Source organism: Panthera onca, chromosome C2, assembly GCF_046562875.1.
Source record: "Panthera onca isolate mPanOnc1 chromosome C2, mPanOnc1 haplotype 2, whole genome shotgun sequence".
Taxonomy (NCBI): Eukaryota; Metazoa; Chordata; class Mammalia; order Carnivora; family Felidae; genus Panthera; species Panthera onca.
In genome coordinates, this window is record NC_138347.1 from 52,812,412 (window position 1) to 52,834,199 (window position 21,788).

The 21,788-nt window shown below is 35.0% G+C and overlaps 1 protein-coding gene across 4 annotated transcripts in view; it reads right to left on the reverse strand.

The window, feature by feature from the left end:
- The window catches only part of CBLB (Cbl proto-oncogene B), a 211,760-nt gene that overhangs the window by 28,025 nt on the left and 161,947 nt on the right, over window positions 1–21,788 (reverse strand). For 3 of the 4 annotated variants that reach the window (XM_060640124.3, XM_060640127.3, XM_060640126.3), the window contains 4 exons: window positions 18,321–18,415; window positions 5,914–6,060; window positions 2,528–2,625; window positions 2,281–2,412 (listed from right to left, as the gene is read on the reverse strand). In XM_060640124.3, coding sequence (XP_060496107.1) covers window positions 2,281–2,412; window positions 2,528–2,625; window positions 5,914–6,060; window positions 18,321–18,415 — 472 coding nt within the window. The remainder of the gene's footprint in view (window positions 1–2,280; window positions 2,413–2,527; window positions 2,626–5,913; window positions 6,061–18,320; window positions 18,416–21,788) is intronic. The other variant, XM_060640125.3, reaches the window with a different exon arrangement.

Sequence of the window (21,788 nt, forward strand, 5' to 3'; positions counted from 1 at the left end):
ACTAAATATTATTATAGGTCATACCATCAAAAGCAGAATTCTTTATGTAACAATAAGCGTTCACAGCCTCTTATTAGAAAATCACAATATGCACAAAAATTTTAATGTTACAGAACAGAATAATCTTTTAAAGTTTGTTCTGAATTTTAATTCATTTAAACTAATGTTCCACATATTTCATTGTTAAAATATAGAAAATGAACATACAGTACAGGAATATATTTGTCTACTTATCAGATATTTCTAAAAAGGAACAGCTAAATATAGAACTATGTTCTGTGGTCCCCAAACTACTTATATCTGCATATTTCCCAGCTTTAGTAACTACAGAATATTGCAGAATGCTTTTATGTCTACTTATTTTTCCCCTGCCACATCTTACTATTCTACTCACATTTTCCCATATCTTGATTCTTTAAAACAATAAAATTGCAAAGTATGTATTTTTGTAAGTAATCTCAAATACTTTGTGAATCAAACAGGATATAAACAAACACGTACATGTTCCAGTAATAAAAATGCGTGTATTTAAATTTATCGACTTAAGCCAAAGTTACATTTTAAAGAAAAATGGTTTTACCATTCATCTAACTTGCCTTGCAAAAAATATTCAAAACACATTCTCTAATGATCATAAATATTTGTCTAACTTAAAATATTTGAAGGTATGAGGATGGAGGGCGAGAGCTTTGCTGTCAGCCCAGCCTTCAGCTATTTGCTACATTCATCATCTTATTCATTCAAATCCTTTTTTCAGCCCCTAAATGTCAGGTCCCATGCTAGGCACGTGGGTAACTATGAAGATCAAAATCACAAGGACCTGATCCAAGGAGCTTAGAGTCCACAAGGAGATCTAAGAAAAATTCACAAAGAGGTATGATTCACAGGTGAAGGTATCACAGGTCCCACAGAAAAAGCTACACGCTTAAGAGGGAAGGGAAATGTAGAAAGTGGCATTTAGCAAGGCGTTACCAAGAACAGGAAGGCCGGGGATATCAGAGCCTCAAAACCATTTATTCATCAAATGCTAGGATGGTGTCTTCTTGACAGACTGAATAGTATAAAATAAATAGTATAAATAAAGCATGAAATGCACATGAAGAGCTAGAGGAAGGTTGAGCTGTAAAGACAGGCGGGAACACTGATCTGCGCTGTCCGATGTGGTAGTCAGCATCCACACATGGCTATTTAGCTTAAATTAAAATTCAGTTCCACTCACAGTCACACATGTGAATATATACATTCATCACTACATAAAGTTATATTGGACGATGCTTGATTTAGATCATCAAGACTTGGGTAGCAGGTCAAAAACCAGCATATAGGAAGAAGTGGGAGGGAGAAAAAAACTGGAGGTAAAGAAGTTAGCAGGTGCTTGTAATTCATGTAGTTGAGAATGAAGCACTGAACTACAGAAAGAACAGGAGCAAAAGACACTGCTGTTACATAACTAGAAACACTGGTTGATGAGGTTTGTGGAAAAACTCAAGAGTCATTTCACATTTCTGGGAGCCTAATAATTAATTCACATAAGCCTATAAACGGACCTTCATCATATGTTATGTTATGGTGACTTGTGAAGCCTTAAGGTGTGTGGAGATTCTAATTGTCTTCCTCTAAAAATAGGAGAAGCTTCCAACTTAGAATTAATGAAATCAACACAGATACCAGCACCAGCCAAGTTTAACATATATACACACATGCACCTTCACGCATGTACACACACACACACACAAACTAGTGTACTTCATATTAAAATTTGAACCAGAAAAATTGAGATTCCTTGGATGTGTAGTTGCAATGATTCTATGGCAGAATCTATTTCTCAGTTCTCTAGAATAAAATATGTAAGTTTCCAAAATGTAATTAGCTAAGTGAATGGGGTCATTGTATCCTGAAAGAAAAAGTAAGTACACATTCATTAAAGAACTGTACTTAAAGAAAATCTCAGATGAACATTTCAAGTCTAGTGGAACACAAGGCCTCAGGGGAAGGAATGATGCTCTGATAGGTTTTTAAGATTGCATTTAGTACATGAGGAGACATCTTGATAACACGCAGATTGATGGCCAACTACGTACACCATTGCTTCAATCATATAAGTGGAATAATGGTTACATGAATTTAAGAGCCACCACTATCCAGAGAATCCATTCTAATTCAGACCAACTCATAACCTTGTAAGTCTGTGTTACACTGAACTCTGAATTCTAATAATTCAGATATTAACTGAAAGAAGAGGCAGGGTGGCTTATTTGAAAGATTTTTAAAGGTTTCAACCTAATGGAGGGATGAGAAGATCATAATCAGAGGGCGTCCTGTTGAGTGAAGAACCATGCTTTGGATTGTCCCGAGTTGGAGGCCTGGCAGGTGGTAATGGCACTGGATCAGAGGCTGAATCAAAAACATCTCCTAGAGGATAACACAAAATCTTAATGTATTTTCAGTACAACAATGGCATGGAATTTTGCCTTTAAATTCTGACCATTAAGATGAAGAACACAAAGAGGATAGGTTTTATACATACCCTTTAAATATATGCCTAATTCAGGGATGTTTGGTTTCTTCATCTCTGAAGATGTACCATGTGTTCCATTCAATATACAATGACCATTATCACAGGACCTAACACAGAGATCAAAGAACAAAAATCATAAGGAAGATTACTTTCCATTTAAAAGTAATTTGGAGAGGTGATAGGAACTAGCAACCCTGCTCATATGCTAAAGTTTGAAAATAAATGTGATTTCCTTTTCTGGAAAAAGTATAAGAAATATTATTCAAATATTCTTTTTAGATTTTTTTTTTTGAAAGAGAGAGAGATGGTGCACACACACCTGAGCACACAGGGAGGTGGCGCAGAGGGTGACAGAATCTTAGGCACCATGTCCAGTGCAATGCCGGACCCAGGGCGGGATCTCATGACTGAGATCATGACCTGAGCCAAAATCAAGAGTCAGACACTTAACCAACTGAGCCGCCCAGGCGCCCCTATCCAGATATTCTTACTGAACTATTTTTGCAAAGAAATAAAATAAGTAAAAAGATAATCTTTTTAAAAAAATGAAATAAAGAAATACAAGCACCACAAAAATTGTTGATTTCCTAAACACATCTGTGAAGTTAACACATCATTCTGGACAAGTTCAATAATACCTTGTCAAGTTTTTGAAGACAAAAAATGTAGTAAGGCCTATGTGTGTGTGTGTGTGTGTGTGTGTGTGTGTGTGTGTGTACACACATATACACATGTAATAGTCCCAATGACTTTATTATTTGTTAATGATGTTTAACATATTTTTATTTCTGTAATTTAAGCTTTGCTTAAGGTAAACTAATGCCCACAAAGAAGGAGAATTATTAAATGTTCTGTAATTTCATTAAAATTTTGATAGGCATATTCAAAGACCTAGGGTCTGTCATAATTTCACTACTACTATGAACAAAACCCTGCCCTTCTGATAACTGTAGAAAAATGACTTTAGCAAAGGCTTTGGGTACACAACAAGGTGTCTGTAAAGGATAATACTTACTGAAGCAGTATTTTTGTTGTTAGTATTAATACTTTGAACTATGTGTTCATTAATACTATGAACACAATGGACAAAACTGGGGCCTGGGAAGATATTAGGAAGAGAAAGTACAGAGCATACTTTGTCTTTAGAATATAGCTGTGTAACAATGAACTCTCTGCTCACCAAGCTATTCTGTTCATAAAAAGCTATAGAAAACAGAGTTTACATTTTCCGTTTCTCTGATTTACTCTGAATTCTTGGGGCAAAGTAAAAGTACATACATAATGGAGGAGATAGCGGATATTTAAATAGTTATTGCAAGAGGGCTTCATCTGAAATTCATTTCTATTCTCTCCGGTGGCCACATCTGTTTCAGGGGCCAGAGATGGTTCGTTTTAAAATAGTTATCATGTATTGAATTTTCATAATAATGATGGATTTTTACTGAAACTGAATTGAATTATTCATCTACTGTTTAACTTTTTCTGCATATTGATAATCTATCTCTTCTGATGTTCCAAAGGGTGGGGGAAACATATTAGGATAGGAAGTATTTAAGCTTACAGAGTGCTCTGTGGAGGAAAGAAGGTACTTCATCCATTGGCTTTCAAGAACAAAAAGATAAAAAATTCACTCCTATTAAGTTTAGGGATAATCAACATTTATTACTTCTCTATAACAATGGAAAGATAGTAATGGCGGTCATAATTCAAATTTATTTTCAGGATTTGGGAGGTCTGCCACCAAAAATCTCATCTGATATGATCTAACAATTAAAATTCAAAGCATTTCAAATATACCTCTCACCTCTTCAGCAAGGAAAAAAAAAAATGAAATCCCAAGAAGACCAAAAAAGCTCATCTTATTTCAGTCTTTACACATTACTATACATTTGTAGGAGCCAAAGGGACTAAAAATTGTGACCATTTGTATTCGATATGAAGGAATAACTTTCCTCTAATAAGAGTAGTAGACATTTGGTTCTTCCAAAATAACAAATTGCCTCTCAGTCATTTATCTTCTCAAGGACACTATTTTATCAACAAATGTCTTAAACACCAGTGATTAGCAATAAATGAAATGGTTCTTGTTTTGAAATATGAAGCCCTAGACTGAAGAATGTTAGTGATCCTGGTTAAGAATTCTGTAGAGTGTTGATAATTTTAACCAGGATCACTCATTTAGACAGATCTCTGGTTAAAATGAATATTTGCTTCTCTTTTCCAAGTATTGCATTTCACCTTGGTGTGATAGTCTAAGATAGACACTAAAAAATTCTATTTAGATTTTTCATCTGAAAAGGAGGGAACACTCCACTCACAGAATGCTTTCCATTGATGGACTTGACCTTAAAACGGAAACGACGCACGAAGATAAGACAGATGGCTGAAGTGTTCAGTAGTTTTCCTATCCTCAATCAAGAGGTGCTGGAAGGCAGGAAGGCTGAGCCACCAGCTGTAGTGAGTGAAACCCCGTGCTGTATGCCAAGCAAAGCTCCAGGGATTCCGTCATACAAAGGAAATGAGCTCACTAAGTTTTAAAACTGAGATTTGACTTATTGAGCACTTCATGTAAGTCAGATGAGATAAAGAAAAATAGTATTAGATTACAGATTAATAAATCAATTATACAAGTGCAGAATCATCCTACTTAAACACAAACTAATATTTCAGTACGCACCACCCAGTTTTAATAACTGCTCTATACCTCAGTGGGGCTGACACTTCAAGGTTGTCTCCATTACAATGAGAACAAACAACCGGCAAGAAGAAAAAAAAAAGAAAACCCTATTTCTCACATTCTTATTTGATCTAAGGAAAAGTAAAATAGTACCTCATTAAAAAACACAGTTAAAGAAAATACTTCTTAGTCTTTTTTTCTTAACTTCTTCAAGATATGATGAATAGAAGTAGGCAGCGTATCAAGAAGGGAAATGAATATAAATTATACTAGTCCTTACATCAAAAAAAATTCTAAGAAAGGTAATACTATAGTTTCTGGACACTGATTTTTCTTCATGAGGTATGTACTAAGAACTGATAAAATGCATTGGAAAATAGTATATTGAAAATTCATGAATTAATTACCACTATATGTAATATACAGCAAAGTTTTATTAGATTATAATTTGTTTTGGGGGAAGAGGGGCAGCAAAATGTTCCATTAGATTTACTAGTCAATTAGTTTAGTCAACTGACTTCTTGAGTAATGAGAAATCTGCATCTTTTAAGTTTTCTATGAAAGGAATGCAGAAAATAGTATATAAGAAGAGGAGGCTTTGACCGAGAAATCAAGGATTTTTATTTAAATAGCTGTGATTCAGTTGCCTACAAACAAATACCACACATGATAATGCTTATGCAGATGTGAGATGATAATAAGCTGCCCATATGCTTACCTAAGAGGAGGTTTTACGTTATGGCAATGAGATGGTTGTGAATTCAGGGAAACAGGATGGGATGAAGGAACCTTGTATTCATCGTCATCTTCCTCTACTGGGTCTCTGGTTTTCTCTGAAAGGGAATTTGCTAACGGGCCAGTACACCTACCAGAGAGGGAAAAAAAAATCCAGTCTAGTTTAAGCATAACAATTCAGAACAGGCAAGTTGAATGTGATCTATTCAAATCAAAGGAGCTACTTTGTCACTTGTGTTCATTTTTCAATTACAAGGTAACATCAGAAGGGCTGTTCTTATACTAAATACAATTGAAAGGATTTTCAATCTTTTGTTAAGACTCTATTGACGAAATAAAAGAATTTCCATACTTATAATTTTAAATGGCAGAGTAAGAAAAACTAGTAACCTGTCAAATTAAATACAAAGATCTTGAAGTTAAAACAGAATGTATAAAATTATCCAAACCAAAGCTATTAAAATATTAACATTTTGTTCCAATTTAACTTAAATGGGTAAATTAAGATTTTATATATATATATATATATATATATATATATATATATATATATACATGGTAGTTTTATATATTAATGAAGTCTTTATAAAAAGGTCAACTTTGTCTCTTGTGAATATTACCTGTAGCTGAAAACAAATCCAGTTCAATTAAATGAATTATTTCTCCAGTAAGGTTCAAGTACAATTCAAATTATTAATTTTTTTCCCAACAACTAAGAACTAAAAATGACTGGAACAGTTAGAAGTAGATAATAAGAGAACTTATTAAGTCTTTGAGGTAGAGTACATTATTTTCACGGCTTCAATTCTCTAATAAAAAAAGAAAGAAAATGAGTAGAACAATCACCCAATATCCAAAGAAGTTTTTCAAGCATTATACTCATCCATGAGAGCAAATAAACAAAAGAAAACAAAGCCAAACAAACAAGGAACCCAGACCTTTTTCACAATTTTTCACAATTGTTATTAATGGAGTTTAACTCTTGCTTATGCAAGTGAAAAATATCAAAGTAGAAACACACAAACATACCCTAACGTTAGGACACCCAACTAGTTTGCAAGACAAAGCTTTTGATAATCATAGTGAACGTCTGTTTCTTTCTTTTTTTTTTTTTTTAAATCTTTGGAACTGCAATTTTGAAGCACCTTCTGTAGAGGGAGCAAGAGTCCTTTGGTATATGTGCCATTGAACCTGAAATAACTTTTTCACTTAGATTTCTTCTCGCTGGTTAGAATGCGAAAATTTTTAAGGGCTTTTCTTTGTGCCCATTACAAGAAGGCATTGTGAAAAACCTCGAAGTTTTCAAGCTTCAACTATGTATTTGAGTCTCTAGAAAGTTCAAAAATTAAAGAAAAATCTCTCCCAAGATTTTTCAAAAGCATATTTCTACCTGTCTTTGAATTCAAATGACAGCTTACAGTGAGATAAAATCATAGTAACAGAGTGACAGAAAGTCCACTGTCACTGACCAGAGGCCAAGCTAATAACCTTATGAAGAACTACCTCTCCTATAGTGTAACCTTAGAAGAGATACATTCCAAATGAAGGCTGGTGAGTACATGCACTGCAAAACTGTGATCTGATGGATATTATGGTAGGGATTTCAAACATGACCTTTCCACAAAATCTTATACACATGGACATCAATTTAGCTAACTCAAGGACCAGAATGGGTGCTATTAGCAAATGAAACAATATACATCCTTTCTGTGCCCTACTATACTTTCATTCATAATGAATCTTTTTTTGCCAATGCAATTCAAGCATATCCGGTATTAAAGAAAAAGGAAAAGACTTCTTGACCAAACGTTCAGCAACAACATCAATGTCAGAAATCTATCTGCCGGTTGGGGGTAACTTCCAAAGATTTAAGAGTTTCCAAAGAAGCACGGCATATTGAGGCAAGAATGGACAGTTTATGAAATCACATCTGTTGTGGATGATTCTATATTTTCTTTTCAATGATGAAGAATTTCGTCTGGGTAATTCCCCCTAGTCTTTTGCCTTGAAGTAAATCAACAGAATATTTCTGAAGAAAATGAAAAATAAAGCTCAAATAAGATTTTTGGAATAATAAAGGCTTACCTAAACTAAAATTTACTAATCAGAGATTATTAGCTTAAATGGATTTTACTGGATTACATCTAGGAAGGGAAAATGTCTTCAAGTGGCATTTGTATCTAAATCCCAAAAAAGTGCTTCGATATCCCATTTATCACCTTTTTAATAAGTTCTAAAGAGTCAGATATTCTTCTTCTTCTTTGTGTTTTTAGTGCAAACTTCTGATATCAGTATAATAGTCTATTTACAGAAGCTAGTTTATAAGAATATCATTCCAGCGCATTTTATTCAGGATTACATAAATTTTTATATCAAACTAATCTTACCCAGTTCAAAAGGAAAAAAAAAATAAAAGTAGTTTCTATAATAAAAAATAGGAATGTACACTATGGGCTTCGAGTGATTACATATCAAAACAGGTTCATCCATTTTAACAAATGTACCGCTATGGAGGAAGATATTGATGGGAAGGGAGAGGGACGTGTGGGGGCAGGAAGTATATGGGAAATCACTGTACCTTCTCAATTTTGCTGGGAATCTAAAAAAACAAAGTCTTTAATCACTCTAAACTTGTCTAAAAAATAAAGTTCTAATAAAAAAGAAGGTACAAGTGAGATAAAGAAGTTGTATATAAAATATCAAAAAGAAATCTCGATTCATGTAAATAATTACACTATTTGTAACTATACTTGGGATTTTTTCTCCTTCACAAACTAATTCAAAAAGTACGTTCAATTTTACTTGAAATAAGTGGTAAAATAATTAGTGTAGCAATTTTCATAAGCTATCATGTAAGTTTACTTTTGGCAGTGAAGAAAATATCTAACTTAAGGGACACAAGAACACTTCATTCATTGATTTGGCTTCTGAGAAATGTTTGGGATATCAGAGGAATAAAACAGAGCAAATTATTATTTGGTTAGTTCCACGTTAAAGTGGCCAAGTAAACCATCTTACCATTTATACCCATTACTTCATTCCCTTTGTATTATCATCGTACATCCATGGACTATTCTGCACTGTGGCTGTCATTCTGTAGTTAATACACGGGTAATGAACAAGGCCACATTCTCTCAAAGATGCACAGCCATCCTCTCCCCAACCTGCACCTCCTGTTAAATTCACTGCGTGTTAGTTATCTGAGCCTCCGGTGAAAAATACATCCACTTTCTGCAAGTGCACACTTGGAACCAACCAAGAATACATTTTGCAATGCTTTTCTTTTTTTACATATTGAAACAAACTCAGATACACTCCTCTATAATATTTGATATTCTTGGTGTGAGAGGCATATCATCAGAGAGGTTTATTTGTGTAACTTTTCTTTCAACTTTGATTCTTTTGATTAATGTAGATTTAGTATATGTGCCTTCATTGACATTGTGATTTCTATATATTCATTTATGTCTTTCTGTCGTGAATCGCAAAATGCTTAAGGGTAGACCCCGAGTCAACAAAGGCCTGGCATGGTATGCGTCAAGGGAGGCACTCCCAGCTTTTAGACAAAAATGAGTGGTTATCAGAGAAACAGATGACAAAGCTGTTAAAGGAGAGGGAACAATCATTTTTAGGATTCTTTCCTAATCTAGAAAAACATTTTTAAATATATTATTTCGCTTGCTTTCTACATGTAAGAATCTTTATTTAGTAATTTCTGAAGGCATTTTTTTTAAAGTATCTTTTATTAAAACTAAGTCTTCAGAGCTTGCTATATACATTAGTCCATATTTCTTGTATTAACTATCAGAATCCTAACAGGGAAAATAAAATACTTAACTCAGAGAGATCAGTCCTGAAAAGTGGTAACACAAAATAAAGCTGTATTTGAAAGGATTGCATATATGCCACAAATAAGTAATTTCCCCAGTATATCAGAGTGAGTTTTATAATACTGATTTTAAGCGTTCTTTCATGACATTAAGAAAAGTCTGTGGTATATTATTAGGTTTAACACAAGCTTTCCTGTAAGATTTAATTATAAGCATTTCACTGACTTGTTTTTAAATTGGAGAAACAGATTTTAAGTTACATTTTTAAGTTAACTTAGAACCAATATGCATTTCTAAAATTTTCTGGGGTCTGCTTTAAAAATCAAGAAGACAGATACTGAGGAAACACATACTTTTCTTGCAAATCTAATTTTCCAGTATGTTGGACATTAAAGACTTCATGATGATATTTACAGTGGCATTATTTGTAATTGCCAAAAACTGGAATCAACCCAAATGTCCCTCAGTGGAGGGATGGATAAAGCATGCCTTATAATGGAATATGTACTCTGCAGCAATAGAAAGGAACCAACCATTGATACACTTGACAACACTGATGAATCTCAAATGCATTATACTAAGTAGAGAGAAGCCAGACTCAAAGGGGTACATACTGCATGATTCTATTTATATGACCTTCTGGAAAAGGCAAAACCGTACTGGACATAAATTAGACTGGTAATTTCCAGGGGTCTGGCGTGAGGGAAGAAGCTGACATAGGCACAGGGGGACTTTTTGGAGTGATTGAACTGTCCTAGAACTTGATTGTGGTGGTGATTACCGGACCATGCTTTAGTCAGAACTCACAAAACTGAATTTTACTGTACATAAGTTATGCTTTAATAACTGAAAATTTTCTTTTTAAGATTAAAAATTCATTTTAACTCATTTCAGGTATTGCAGATATGCATCCTTCACAAATATGCTGAATATTCTTAGTGGCCTTCACATAACTTATTTAATTCTATTTGAGACTACAGAGCAACGTTAACATAAACATGATAAATGCTTGACTGTTGTGGAATATGCAAGGATGCCTTCCCTTAATATGAAAATAAAATCTCATTTTAATCCTATACATTTTCTATCAATGGATCAATATGTTCATGGACAAATGGAGAATATAGGATAGATCATGCCTCTGTGGGACAAAAAAGAAACAATATAAGGAATATATTTTACATTGTATATTTAAATAGAATCCAGTGGCTCACATTTCAATGGCTAGGTTTTTTGTGATCATAAATCATCTTTTTTGTAAATGATAACTAACAGGTTTGTCAGACTATTAGGATTAATGTATATCAGTTCTTGTCAGAGCTTTTAGTTAGAGACAATGAAAGATCAGTGGAATTAGTGATATTCCCCCTACCAAGATTATAGCCATCCACCAAACGTCATTTTCCCACAAAAGATGAAAAGGGATTACAATTCTATGTGAATTTAGAAGTTACAACACTAGAATAAAAAGGAGAGAAATAATACTCATATTACTGCTTTTTCTGTTGAGACTGGTTTAAAATGATATAGTGGCAACCCTCAATTGTTTTCATCAAGGCATCAACCAGTAGTTTCCAGGGATTCACCACCACAAAACACCAGAATATCTGAGTTCGGATGGTCAAGTTATTTTGCAGGAGATTTGAACAAAGTTTATTTTGCTGCATAAACTCACCGATTTATAAGTTAAGTCTGAGTTTCAAATATCAAGTCATATCAATAGGTCAGACTCAAATGCACAAACATTCTACATGATACAATGAGAGAAGAACACCACAGTGATCACAGTGAACAAACTGAAAAGAAAGACCCACCCTCCACCATCCCTTATATGTCATGTCAGTTGTTACCTACAGGAGACCGCCATCTTTGGTAATAATGCACCTTTCCATTTACCTAAGGTAGAATAAACAAAAATAGTGCAATATCTTGGCCAGTCTTAAAAAGATTTTAAGGTACTGGAGGAAAGCTGGTTCAGAGACTAATGAAAGAGCAACCATATTCATTTACTAGGATTAAAAAAATAGGGGCACCTGGGTGGCTCAGTCGGTTAAGCATCCGACTTCGGCTCAGGTCATGATCTCACGGTCCGTGAGTTTGAGCCCTGCGTCATGCTCTGTGCTGACAGCTCAGAGCCTGGAGCCTGTTTCCGATTCTGTGTCTCCCTCTCTCTCTGACCCTCCCCTGTTCATGCTCTGTCTCGCTCTGTCTCAAAAATAAATAAACGTTAAAAATAAATTAAAAAAAAATAGAGTAGCCTCTTAATTACAGCTTTACCTTCCATTGAAAAGTTTTCTACCATATTTGTCTTATACTTAAATCAATAATAATTTCTTATCATTGGGCATAAAAAGGATTCATGTAAAACCAAAGTACATTCAGTCTACAGGAATCCTCAGGTGAATAACAACAGAATATGTTTTCCTGCTCTTTTGACACTGAGCACAAATAATGAGACCTGGTATGCACCCTATACAAAATGACACACTTCCATCAAGCTCATTCCCTTTCAGTGGTTTTAAATTACAATGTGATATTTGGATTAATATCTCCCAAGGCTTAGTACTTTTTTCTCTTCTCTGTCTTCAAATCTTAGTCAAAAACAAAGCAAAACAAAACTCTCCTCTCTCCCATGAGTTTGCCAAATAATTTCGTTCATATTCATCTAACTTTATAGTTTTACACTTACATTTACATATAGACCATTCTGGAGACTGTTTAAAGACAAACACAATCACACGCGTGTTCACATGCACAGATGCTGATGTTTGGAAGTGTGGACCTTTTTGGTGACTCTGGAGGGTGGCAGTAGTTGAGGTTACATTCACAAAACTACATTTCTAGTTTATTTTCTGAAGCAATTTGGTAATAAATGGAGATTTTGATAAGAACCAACAATGTTTTTACAATCAACATTGCAGGGGTAAGTGGTATAGTCTCCTTCAAGGTAATGCTTTAATACGTAAGTTCGTATACTGTTGAAAATCTCAGAGTTACACTCGTATGCCTAAGAGCGTAGCCAATCTACTAAATTTGTGATTTGACATGTAGGAATAAATTTTTTAGCTTTAGATAGTACCTGCTGAAATATTTACCTGAATATAATATTTGGATGTTATGTCTAATTGCTCCCTCAACACTTCAATTTAGGTGTGTGTGTGTGTGTGTGTGTGTGTGTGTGTGTGTGTGTGTGTGTGTGTAATAGGCATCCCAAACTCTTCAGGTCCCTCAGTCTCCATTTTACACCTCTGTCCTGTTCCCACATCTGTTCCTTCTCCAGTCTCCCTCACTTTGGAAAATGGCACCAACCATTCACTCGGTTTCTTTAGCCAAAAACTTATGTAAGACGAGTTGTCACTATCATACCTCACAGATATCCAATTTATTAATAGGTACCACTGGACCAAAATATACCCCAGAGCTGACCCAGTAACTGCATCACTGTTACTCCAGTCAGAGCCCTGACCATCTCTGACTGGTCTACCGCATCAGATGACGGCACTCTCCACTGGTCTCCCTGCTTCCCCTTCTGCTTTCCTAAAGACAATTCTTCACACAGCAGCCAGGGAAATTCTTTAAAAATGCAAACCAGCATCATGTCATAATGCTGACCAAAACTTTCTAAAACTCACCAAACCAAAGTTCTTACCTTGGCTTTAAAGAGAGTATACTATTTAGCCCCTGAATACCGTATTCAACTCTAGTCACACTGTCGTTGCTGCTCTTCAACATGCTGAAGGGATTCACGTGCCTCCCTTTTCTACACTTGAGTCGTCTAGCTTTCATGCTCTTTACCCAGATAACCTCATGGCTTGCTCCTTTACTGCTTCCAGGCTCCGGTCAAATATTACCTTTCCTGATGACTTTACCTAAAGTATAAACCTCCATATACTATTTATCCCCTTCCCTGCTTTATTTTTCCTCCTAGCACTTACAACTACCTGACAAAATACAATATCGTTATTTGTTTACTTTCTGTTCTCCTAACTAGAGCACAAGTTCTAGTCAGGATGGGATTTTATCTTGTTCATGCTGTATCTCCACTTATTACACATAACTGAGTAAAAAGTAGCTCAGGCAAAAATTAGGATTCTCTATTCACCGAACTGAAAATGTTGTTAGCACCTTATCTGTTTGGAAAAGTAGGTAACAGTGATCAACACCACCGTCTCCAACAGCAAACCTTTCTTTTTTTTTTTTTTTTTTTTAATGTTTATTTATTTTTTACAGAAAGAGAGCACACACGAGCAAGTAGGGGATGGGGCAGAGAGAGAGGGAGACAAAGAATCTGAACAGGCTTCAGGCTCTGAACTGACAGCACAGAGCCCGACGTGGGGCTCGAACTCACAGACCGTGAGATCATGACCTGAGCCGAAGGCAGACACTCAACCCACTAAGCCACTCAGGCGCCCCTAAACCTTTTTTTTTTTAACAAAAGTATTAATCAAATAATATTTGTTCAGCATGCATTTGAAGGCTTAAGATTAATATTCCAAAAGTACAAAAGGTGCATTTCTAAAAGACAAGGTACCCAAAATATTCTTCTGAAAAAAGAAAATGACATTCGTCTGCATTCTAGAACATCTTACTTGAAAATAATCATTCCATTATTACTGGCAATAATTCTTCTGTTTATTTGTCAATATCTTGTGTCAAGTGAAATAATTTTTTTTAACTGTTTCAGATTTCATTTAAATTTTAAAAAATCAAATTATTTCAAGACAAATATAATTTAGTAAAAATTTAGTAAAAATGTAATAAAAACAAACCACATAGGATTTTTTTTCATTCTCCCCCTAGAAAATAGTAGGCACTCATGTTTCAAGCTTTTATTTAAAATTTTACATTTGTAGCTAAATGTCAATGATGTTAATTAAATAGAAACATTTAGAAAAACTAAAAAAAAAACCAAAAAACAAAAACCGAATCAATGTATACTAGTACAGTTTCAGCTTTCTTCTACAAACAGGATATTTCTTAAAAATAAATTCTGTATTCTTCTAGGCCTCAACATAAGTCATACAATAAAAGTCACATAATTGCAAACAGTTTTACAAGAAAGTAAAACTATCACAGAGTAGCCTCTTATATCAAGTAAACGGTGATCAGAGTAACATCAAATAACTTATTACTCTTTAGTAAATATTTATAACAATACAAAGTACATTTAAAGGTAAATGCTAGCTGTGACTTTCCTGAATTCAACACTGAGAGTCTCAACGTTTGTGAGAACTGCAAAAGTCTGGGTAGTAATTTGTGATTTTGCTTTGGACTTATTTTGAAAGAGTCTAACATAGAATTAGGTACTTGAACATCCAACATCCCATTTTGTCCCTATTTGCTGAGACCTCTGTTCTATGCCCCTCCAGTACTAAGGGTCTATTCCTCACTGTACCCTGGTTTACATTCTAATGAGGCCCAGATAGATCAAACATAACGAACAAACGCAAAACTAGAGCAGTAATCCAACTCACGCTGGCTTCAGCAATGAGACACAACGAGCCACAAATGAACATTTAAGCTGCCAAATATTTCATGTAAGTCAGCATTATAGATGAGCATCCCTTAAAAAAACATATTGCATAGAATCTAAAAAGTTGAAGCTCAAAAGGAATTTGGAGATCATTTAAGATAAACACTCTTTCATTTATCAGATAGAGAAAGCGAGGCCCTGAGAAGTTACTTTGTTCAAAGACAAGACAAATATTTAATATGCTGGAGTCAGGTCTGGGACCAATTCTGATTTAATTTTAATGTTCACTTCAGAATTCCATGCTGGTTTCATAATAAGACAGTCCATAAATGACTATGGAAAATGCCTACTAAAATATTAAGTAACAAAGAAGGGCATGGAAATTATCTCTATAATATAATCTATGTCATGTAAAAAAAAGTCTAAAAATGTCAAAATGTTGAAACTCTGGACATGGATATTTGGAGTGTGTAGATGCTCGAATTTACATATTTGTTAAATTTTTGTCATTTCTAGTTTCCATATTTTATACAATGAACAAATGCCACCCATATAGTCAGAATAAAAAAATTGAAGAGATAAATGTGCAATGAAAAGTCAACCCTTGCATTGTTAACTATGGTTAATTTGCAGTAGGCAAAACAAAACTAATTTGCTGTTAAATCTGCATTGTTTAAGTATTTCTCTGTTTAAGTAAAGCAACTGCACTGTTTCTGAGGGAAAAATCAAGAATAAATGGAGAGAAAATATACTTACAAGGACTTACAAACTGAAGTACTAGAAAAATGTCAATACATTACACTATGAATTTATTCTTACTTTATAGGAGAAACACGTAACTAAAATACATACGAAGCAAACTGCAACCTCTGCTTATCCCACTTGCCAACATGAATTTAATAAACAGAATGTGAAAATTTAACCTAATTGGCAAGGTTTTATTTACTTTGTTTTCTGACGTTCTCTGAATTATCAGAATTAATTGAACTTAAGATATTTTATTACATATATTCAGTGTTCATCTGAGGCTATGATATCATATGTTCTTACTGATTTAGAACCTACTATACAGAATATGTGTATTTGCTTCCAACTTTTATGTCAGCTACATTATCTGGCAGTTCCCAGAAAAGTTACCACTGGAGAATGCTCCAATGAGCTTAGTTTCCCACTGTCCCCTGAATGATGGCAAACTTCACACTCTTGCTGCTTCTCATCTGCTCCCTTTTTGAACTGTGCCTATTCTCCATGACTCAGGAAATTTCCATCTCTTTATGAAACATCCTTGACTTCCAAGGTCTATAACAGTCTTTCCTCCAAGTGAAAGTAAAAACTAACAACTAGAATTGTACAAGTCAACATAATGTTCTCCAGAGGTTTCATGTGTGTTAATTTTATTTTCTAGAGTAGAGTGCAAACTTCAGGGGCTGGGTTTAGCTTATCCTTCCTTTGCATCCATATGTATAGGGGATCTCAGTGACCAGCAGAGAAAGGAGTGAAGATGCTCTAAGACTTTCAGTTGGAAGTGAGGATCTTACCCGATAATCAACCAAGTAACCACATATTTGTGATATATGCACCACACGGCAAAACAGTAAAGTGTTAGGGAAGAATCAGAAAGGACAAGAAAAATATTTTGCTCTCAAAACCTTATAACCTTTTTTTTTAATGTGAAGAAGCACTTTAAAATTAGAAAACAGTGGAGCAGAGTACATAATTAAATGTAGACAATAAACTGTAGGAAGAAGACTGAGAATTAGTCTTACCACTTATTATCATTATGAATGAAGGGAGTCAGAGAAGTTTTCATAAAGAAACAGAGCCTGAGACATGGACCTATAGAATAAAGATTCTGAAAAGGTGGTGCATAGGAGGAAGCGGCTTAAAAATTCACAAAGCCAAAAAAAAATCAAGACAAGATTGGAGGGGAAACATTAGGAATTACTGAACAATATTTTAGTTGGGTAAAATTCTGTGGATCTTACTGCTAGCAGAAGAGCATAGATTAACTTAAAAGGAAAGAAAAAAACAATGCTGGGTTTTGAGCAGGAAACTGATCTGGGGAAAGCAGAATTAAAACAATTCAGCTGTGTAAACAAAAAATATTGGAGAAAAGGCAGGTAGCCTGATTTAATATAAAGAGTGGAAAAATTGGAATTAGGAGACTTGGTTTTATCCTGGTTTGACTTGGGTACCTATATTAACTAACTGCCTAATGTGCTCCTTGTGTCCCCATTTTTCAAATGAGATAACCCAGGTTAACTTATTTTTCAGTTAATGCATTTTAAAATCCATTGATATTAATTCTAAAATCATAACACATCATCCATCATGTCTGTTCTTCCAGACATCCAGCTATGAAGCAACAGGGAAGATTAGCTGACTATAAAAAACTTCAAAAGAACAAGCAAATAGGACTTACTGGCTGAATGGATACAGAAATTGTGAAAATTGAAAGAATCAAAGATTAATTTTCTGATATCACACTGGATAGTTGGGATAAATGTGACACCACTTGGGAAGAGAGATAATTTGAGGGGAAAGCGCACCGCGCTACTCTGTCCTCTTTATTTTTATTTTTATTTTTGAGAGAGAGAGAGAGAGAGAGAGAGAGAGCAAGAGAGAATGACCACAGGAACATGAGTGGGGGAGGAGCAGAGAGAGAGGGAGAGGGAGACACAGAATTGGAAGCAGGCTCCAGGCTCTTGAGCTTTCAGCACAGAGCCTGATGTGGGGCTCGAACTCATGAACCGTGAGATCATGACCTGAGCTGAAGTTGGATGCTTAACTGACTGAGCCACCCAGGTGCCCCTGCTCTGTCTTCTTCTTAGATACAAAGAAGACTCAAGTTCTCTCTCCCTGTTGTTCCATATGCAACCTCAGAGTTTAGGTAAGTATCACATATGCTGTGGTTACCAGCAAAGAATCAGGAAGGACCTTGATTTCTGGTACTTTATAAATCTGGCTGAATCACTTTTATTGATGTGTTTCTATTCACCTTGTACTTTCTGTATTGAGTACCTCATATCGACTATTTACCATATCCGTATGCATGGAGAGATGGTCTGCAAATTCAGTAAAACTCACTTGATGCTAGGGAGAAGGGCAGCAGCTGGAGGAGGAGGAGAAAGCCGGGGAGGAACATCATATTCTTCACTTCCCAGGTGACCATTGGAAAAGACCTGAAAGGAAATCCAAGGGTTCATTTAGAATTTAACTTCTGGAGGACCTTAAAACAGTAGAAGCTCTCAGAAAACCTATAATTTTGAAAAGAATATGTAATTTCTGTTTATTTAAACAAGCGCAATATCATATAATTTACTTAGGAGTCAGTTGCACCATAGTGATTATTCACCACCACCACCCAAAGGAACACCAAGTTATATGTAAAAAGTATAATACAACACGATTCTTAAACACATTGAGAAGGAATGCGTACTATAATTTCTATAAAACAGATACACACAGCTTGATACACAGATGGTGAAATTCCCCAAATAACCATCAGTTTTTATTGAAAAGTTACCATTCTCCATAGGATTCAGGGAAGAAAAAGCAGTACCAGTGCAATTCTTATTTCAATTCTCCCAAATAAAAATGTTCTAAATTATATCTCTCTGGGGTTAACAGAACATTTTTAAAAATGTTCTAAATTATATCTCTCTGGGGTTAACAGAACATTTTTAAACTTCTTGATAAAACCTTACAGAAATGCCTTTCATCTTTCAAGGCTGAAGCATCAACACTATTGGGAAGTAGAGCCAACCTGCTCTTTCAGAGCGCGTGCAATTTTAACCAGAATTTTCAGTGTGAACACCACCAACTAAAACAATTACCTTGCTCATAAGGTACCGGCAGAGAACCAGTGTTTTGTTACTCAGAATCAGAAATTCTGATTCCCAGGTTTCTCAGTTACACTACAGGGATTGAGCAACCGTGCTTGTGACTAATCTGAGAACTTGAAATGAAAGCAATTAAAAAAAGAGAAAATAACTTCATATAGACATATTCACACACACACAAAAAAGATTAAACCTATTTTAAAATCTTTAAGTAATTATTAGTGTTTTATCATGGGGCGCTCACCTCAACTCTTACGCATTCATATTTAAAAGACAGGCTTAAGTTGGAGCAAAAGGCTATAATGTAACCTGAATAGACCTAAAGCCCCATCAATGACCTACCAATTTCTTTTCCTCCCCCCATATTTCTAAAATGCTGCTGAAGCTTTAGAATGCAAAATTGAAAAGCCCATACCTTCTCTATCAACTTAAAATAAGAAATATGGTTTAAAGAATACATTTGAAATACATCAATATTTGCATTTCAAAGTTACACAATCTAAATCTTATGGCATTGAAGTTTCACTCTAAAAACTAGGACCTGTGCTAGAGTTCCAATGTCTCCTTTGCGCGGCTCCCTAATTCGATGCGCTATTATAGTTACACTATGATAAAACAGATCCTAAACACGGTTTCATTCTGAATTCCATGTTCCCACCTGTACCCACTTCACTAGACTTAATCATTTTAGCTGCCGCTAAAGGAGGTGAGGGAGTGCAATAAATTACAAGTTGGGCTAAAAATAAATATTTTATGTTCTCTGGAGATTTGAAAAGCCTGTTTAAAAATAGGAGAAAACAGTAATTCCTCAAATGTGCGGATGGATAGCCATCGACTGAAGCAGTTCGCACTGAAACCCCACAGATTCAGGCCTTCTTTATTCAACTGAGGAAACAACTTTTTCCTCTGTCCCAAATCTACCGCAATTCCACTGAAATTACTACCAACATAAATATTCTGATACTATTACTCCTCTGCCAAAAAAATAGAAAAACAAACAAAAACAACAAAAAAACCTTTAAGACCTCTTTCCTAACAAATTAAAGATAACATAGTATAGAATTCAAGACTCCGTATTATTGGTTAGAATCTACACTGCCATAATTTCACCTACCCTGCCTATTCTCTCTCTATTCTATCCATTGAAAATGGACTTCCTTCACTATGCATATTTTCTCTAACCTCATGCGGTTCCTTCCTGTCGTGTCTATAAAAACACCTACTAATCTTTTCATGTCTATAGCCAGTGACCTTCTTGTGTACAGCTTTCTTTATTCCTTCTTTTACACTGCATCTCAATTTGATTTTTTTTCTTCTTGAGGATCCCATATTGTATTTTCTGAACACTTCTCTTACGCCTTATCTTTTAGTTAATCATACACCTGTCTCATTCTCACCACACTACACTGTGCTTTATTCATTTTGTATTTCCCATGCTGTCTTGAACATCCTAAGTACTCTTACAGCTAAAGGAGGTTGAAGAATGAGGAGACATTAAGGTAAGTTTGGGCTTATGGAAGAAGTTTAATCTGAATTATCACACAACTTACTATAAATTCTAGGTTATCCTAGATTAATATTTTTCTATATGCCTCAAGACAGCATTTGTTACTAATCTTGGAAGTCCGAAATGTCTTATGATTCAACTGTTGTCTAAATATTAAGCTTAAGGTGTTTGGGATCCTTGAGATTCAGGGAACACATTTGTGATAATCGTAGCACAATTAAGACAAACCTTTTTATCTGTACAAAACCCCAAACACAACCCCTTTTCCCTATCCCACACATGTAAACCCACACAAAATCTACCCCAAAAATATCACTATAGTTTGTCCTTCTACACCATCAGATTGGCAATGAAGCCAGTGAACATAGAGGACTTATTTCTTGATAGACAGCCCTTGAGATTTAGAGATAAGTTTGAGGTCATTCACATAAACATGTGCCTCTCCACCAAAAGAGCAAAAGCTACAATCTCAAAAAAAGGGGAATCTTTCGATGCATTTATCTAGCAGCATCTTCAAAAGATTATTGTACACAGGGTCATTTTAGAATAATGTCACTTGAAGTAACATAACAAGTCAGAGATAGTTTTTATCACATTAGAAACAGCAGTATTCTTAACCTTTCGAGAGAAACCAATAAAGATAGCTTAACACAACGTTAGCATCTAGATCTAAGTAGATAAATCTCAAGTTTCCAATGATGTTTTAAAGCATTTTAATGCAAATATTTTCACCTCAGCTAATTAAAACAAACCAACAACAGTAAGTATCTAGCCAACAAAATACTTATTAAGGGACAGGTGTCCTATTAAGGGACAGGTTTCTAGAACGCAAGAATTTCAGAGAAAGGAAACAGTACTATAGGAAAGAAATCTCTTACCAATAATACAAGATAAATAAACCTAGTAATTCTTAGCTTGCAGCTTCATGTTAAAAGTAAAGGATTACTTTAGCTAATCTGATCACGCAAGGTAGGGGTGGGGGGATAGGGAGTTGATGAAAGTCACAGGGAATTCTTACACTTCATTTTAACAATGAGCTGGACAGCTCTTTCCCTAACAGCTCTGTACAAGTAGGAAATGCAGTAGAATTTATTCTTGCTGTCCTTACCATTTGCCAAGCGAAGATGCAAATCAAAAGGGCAAATGCCTCTAGTGGATGATGGGAAGTGGCACAGGGACAGAGGACACATGATGAAGGAAAGCGAG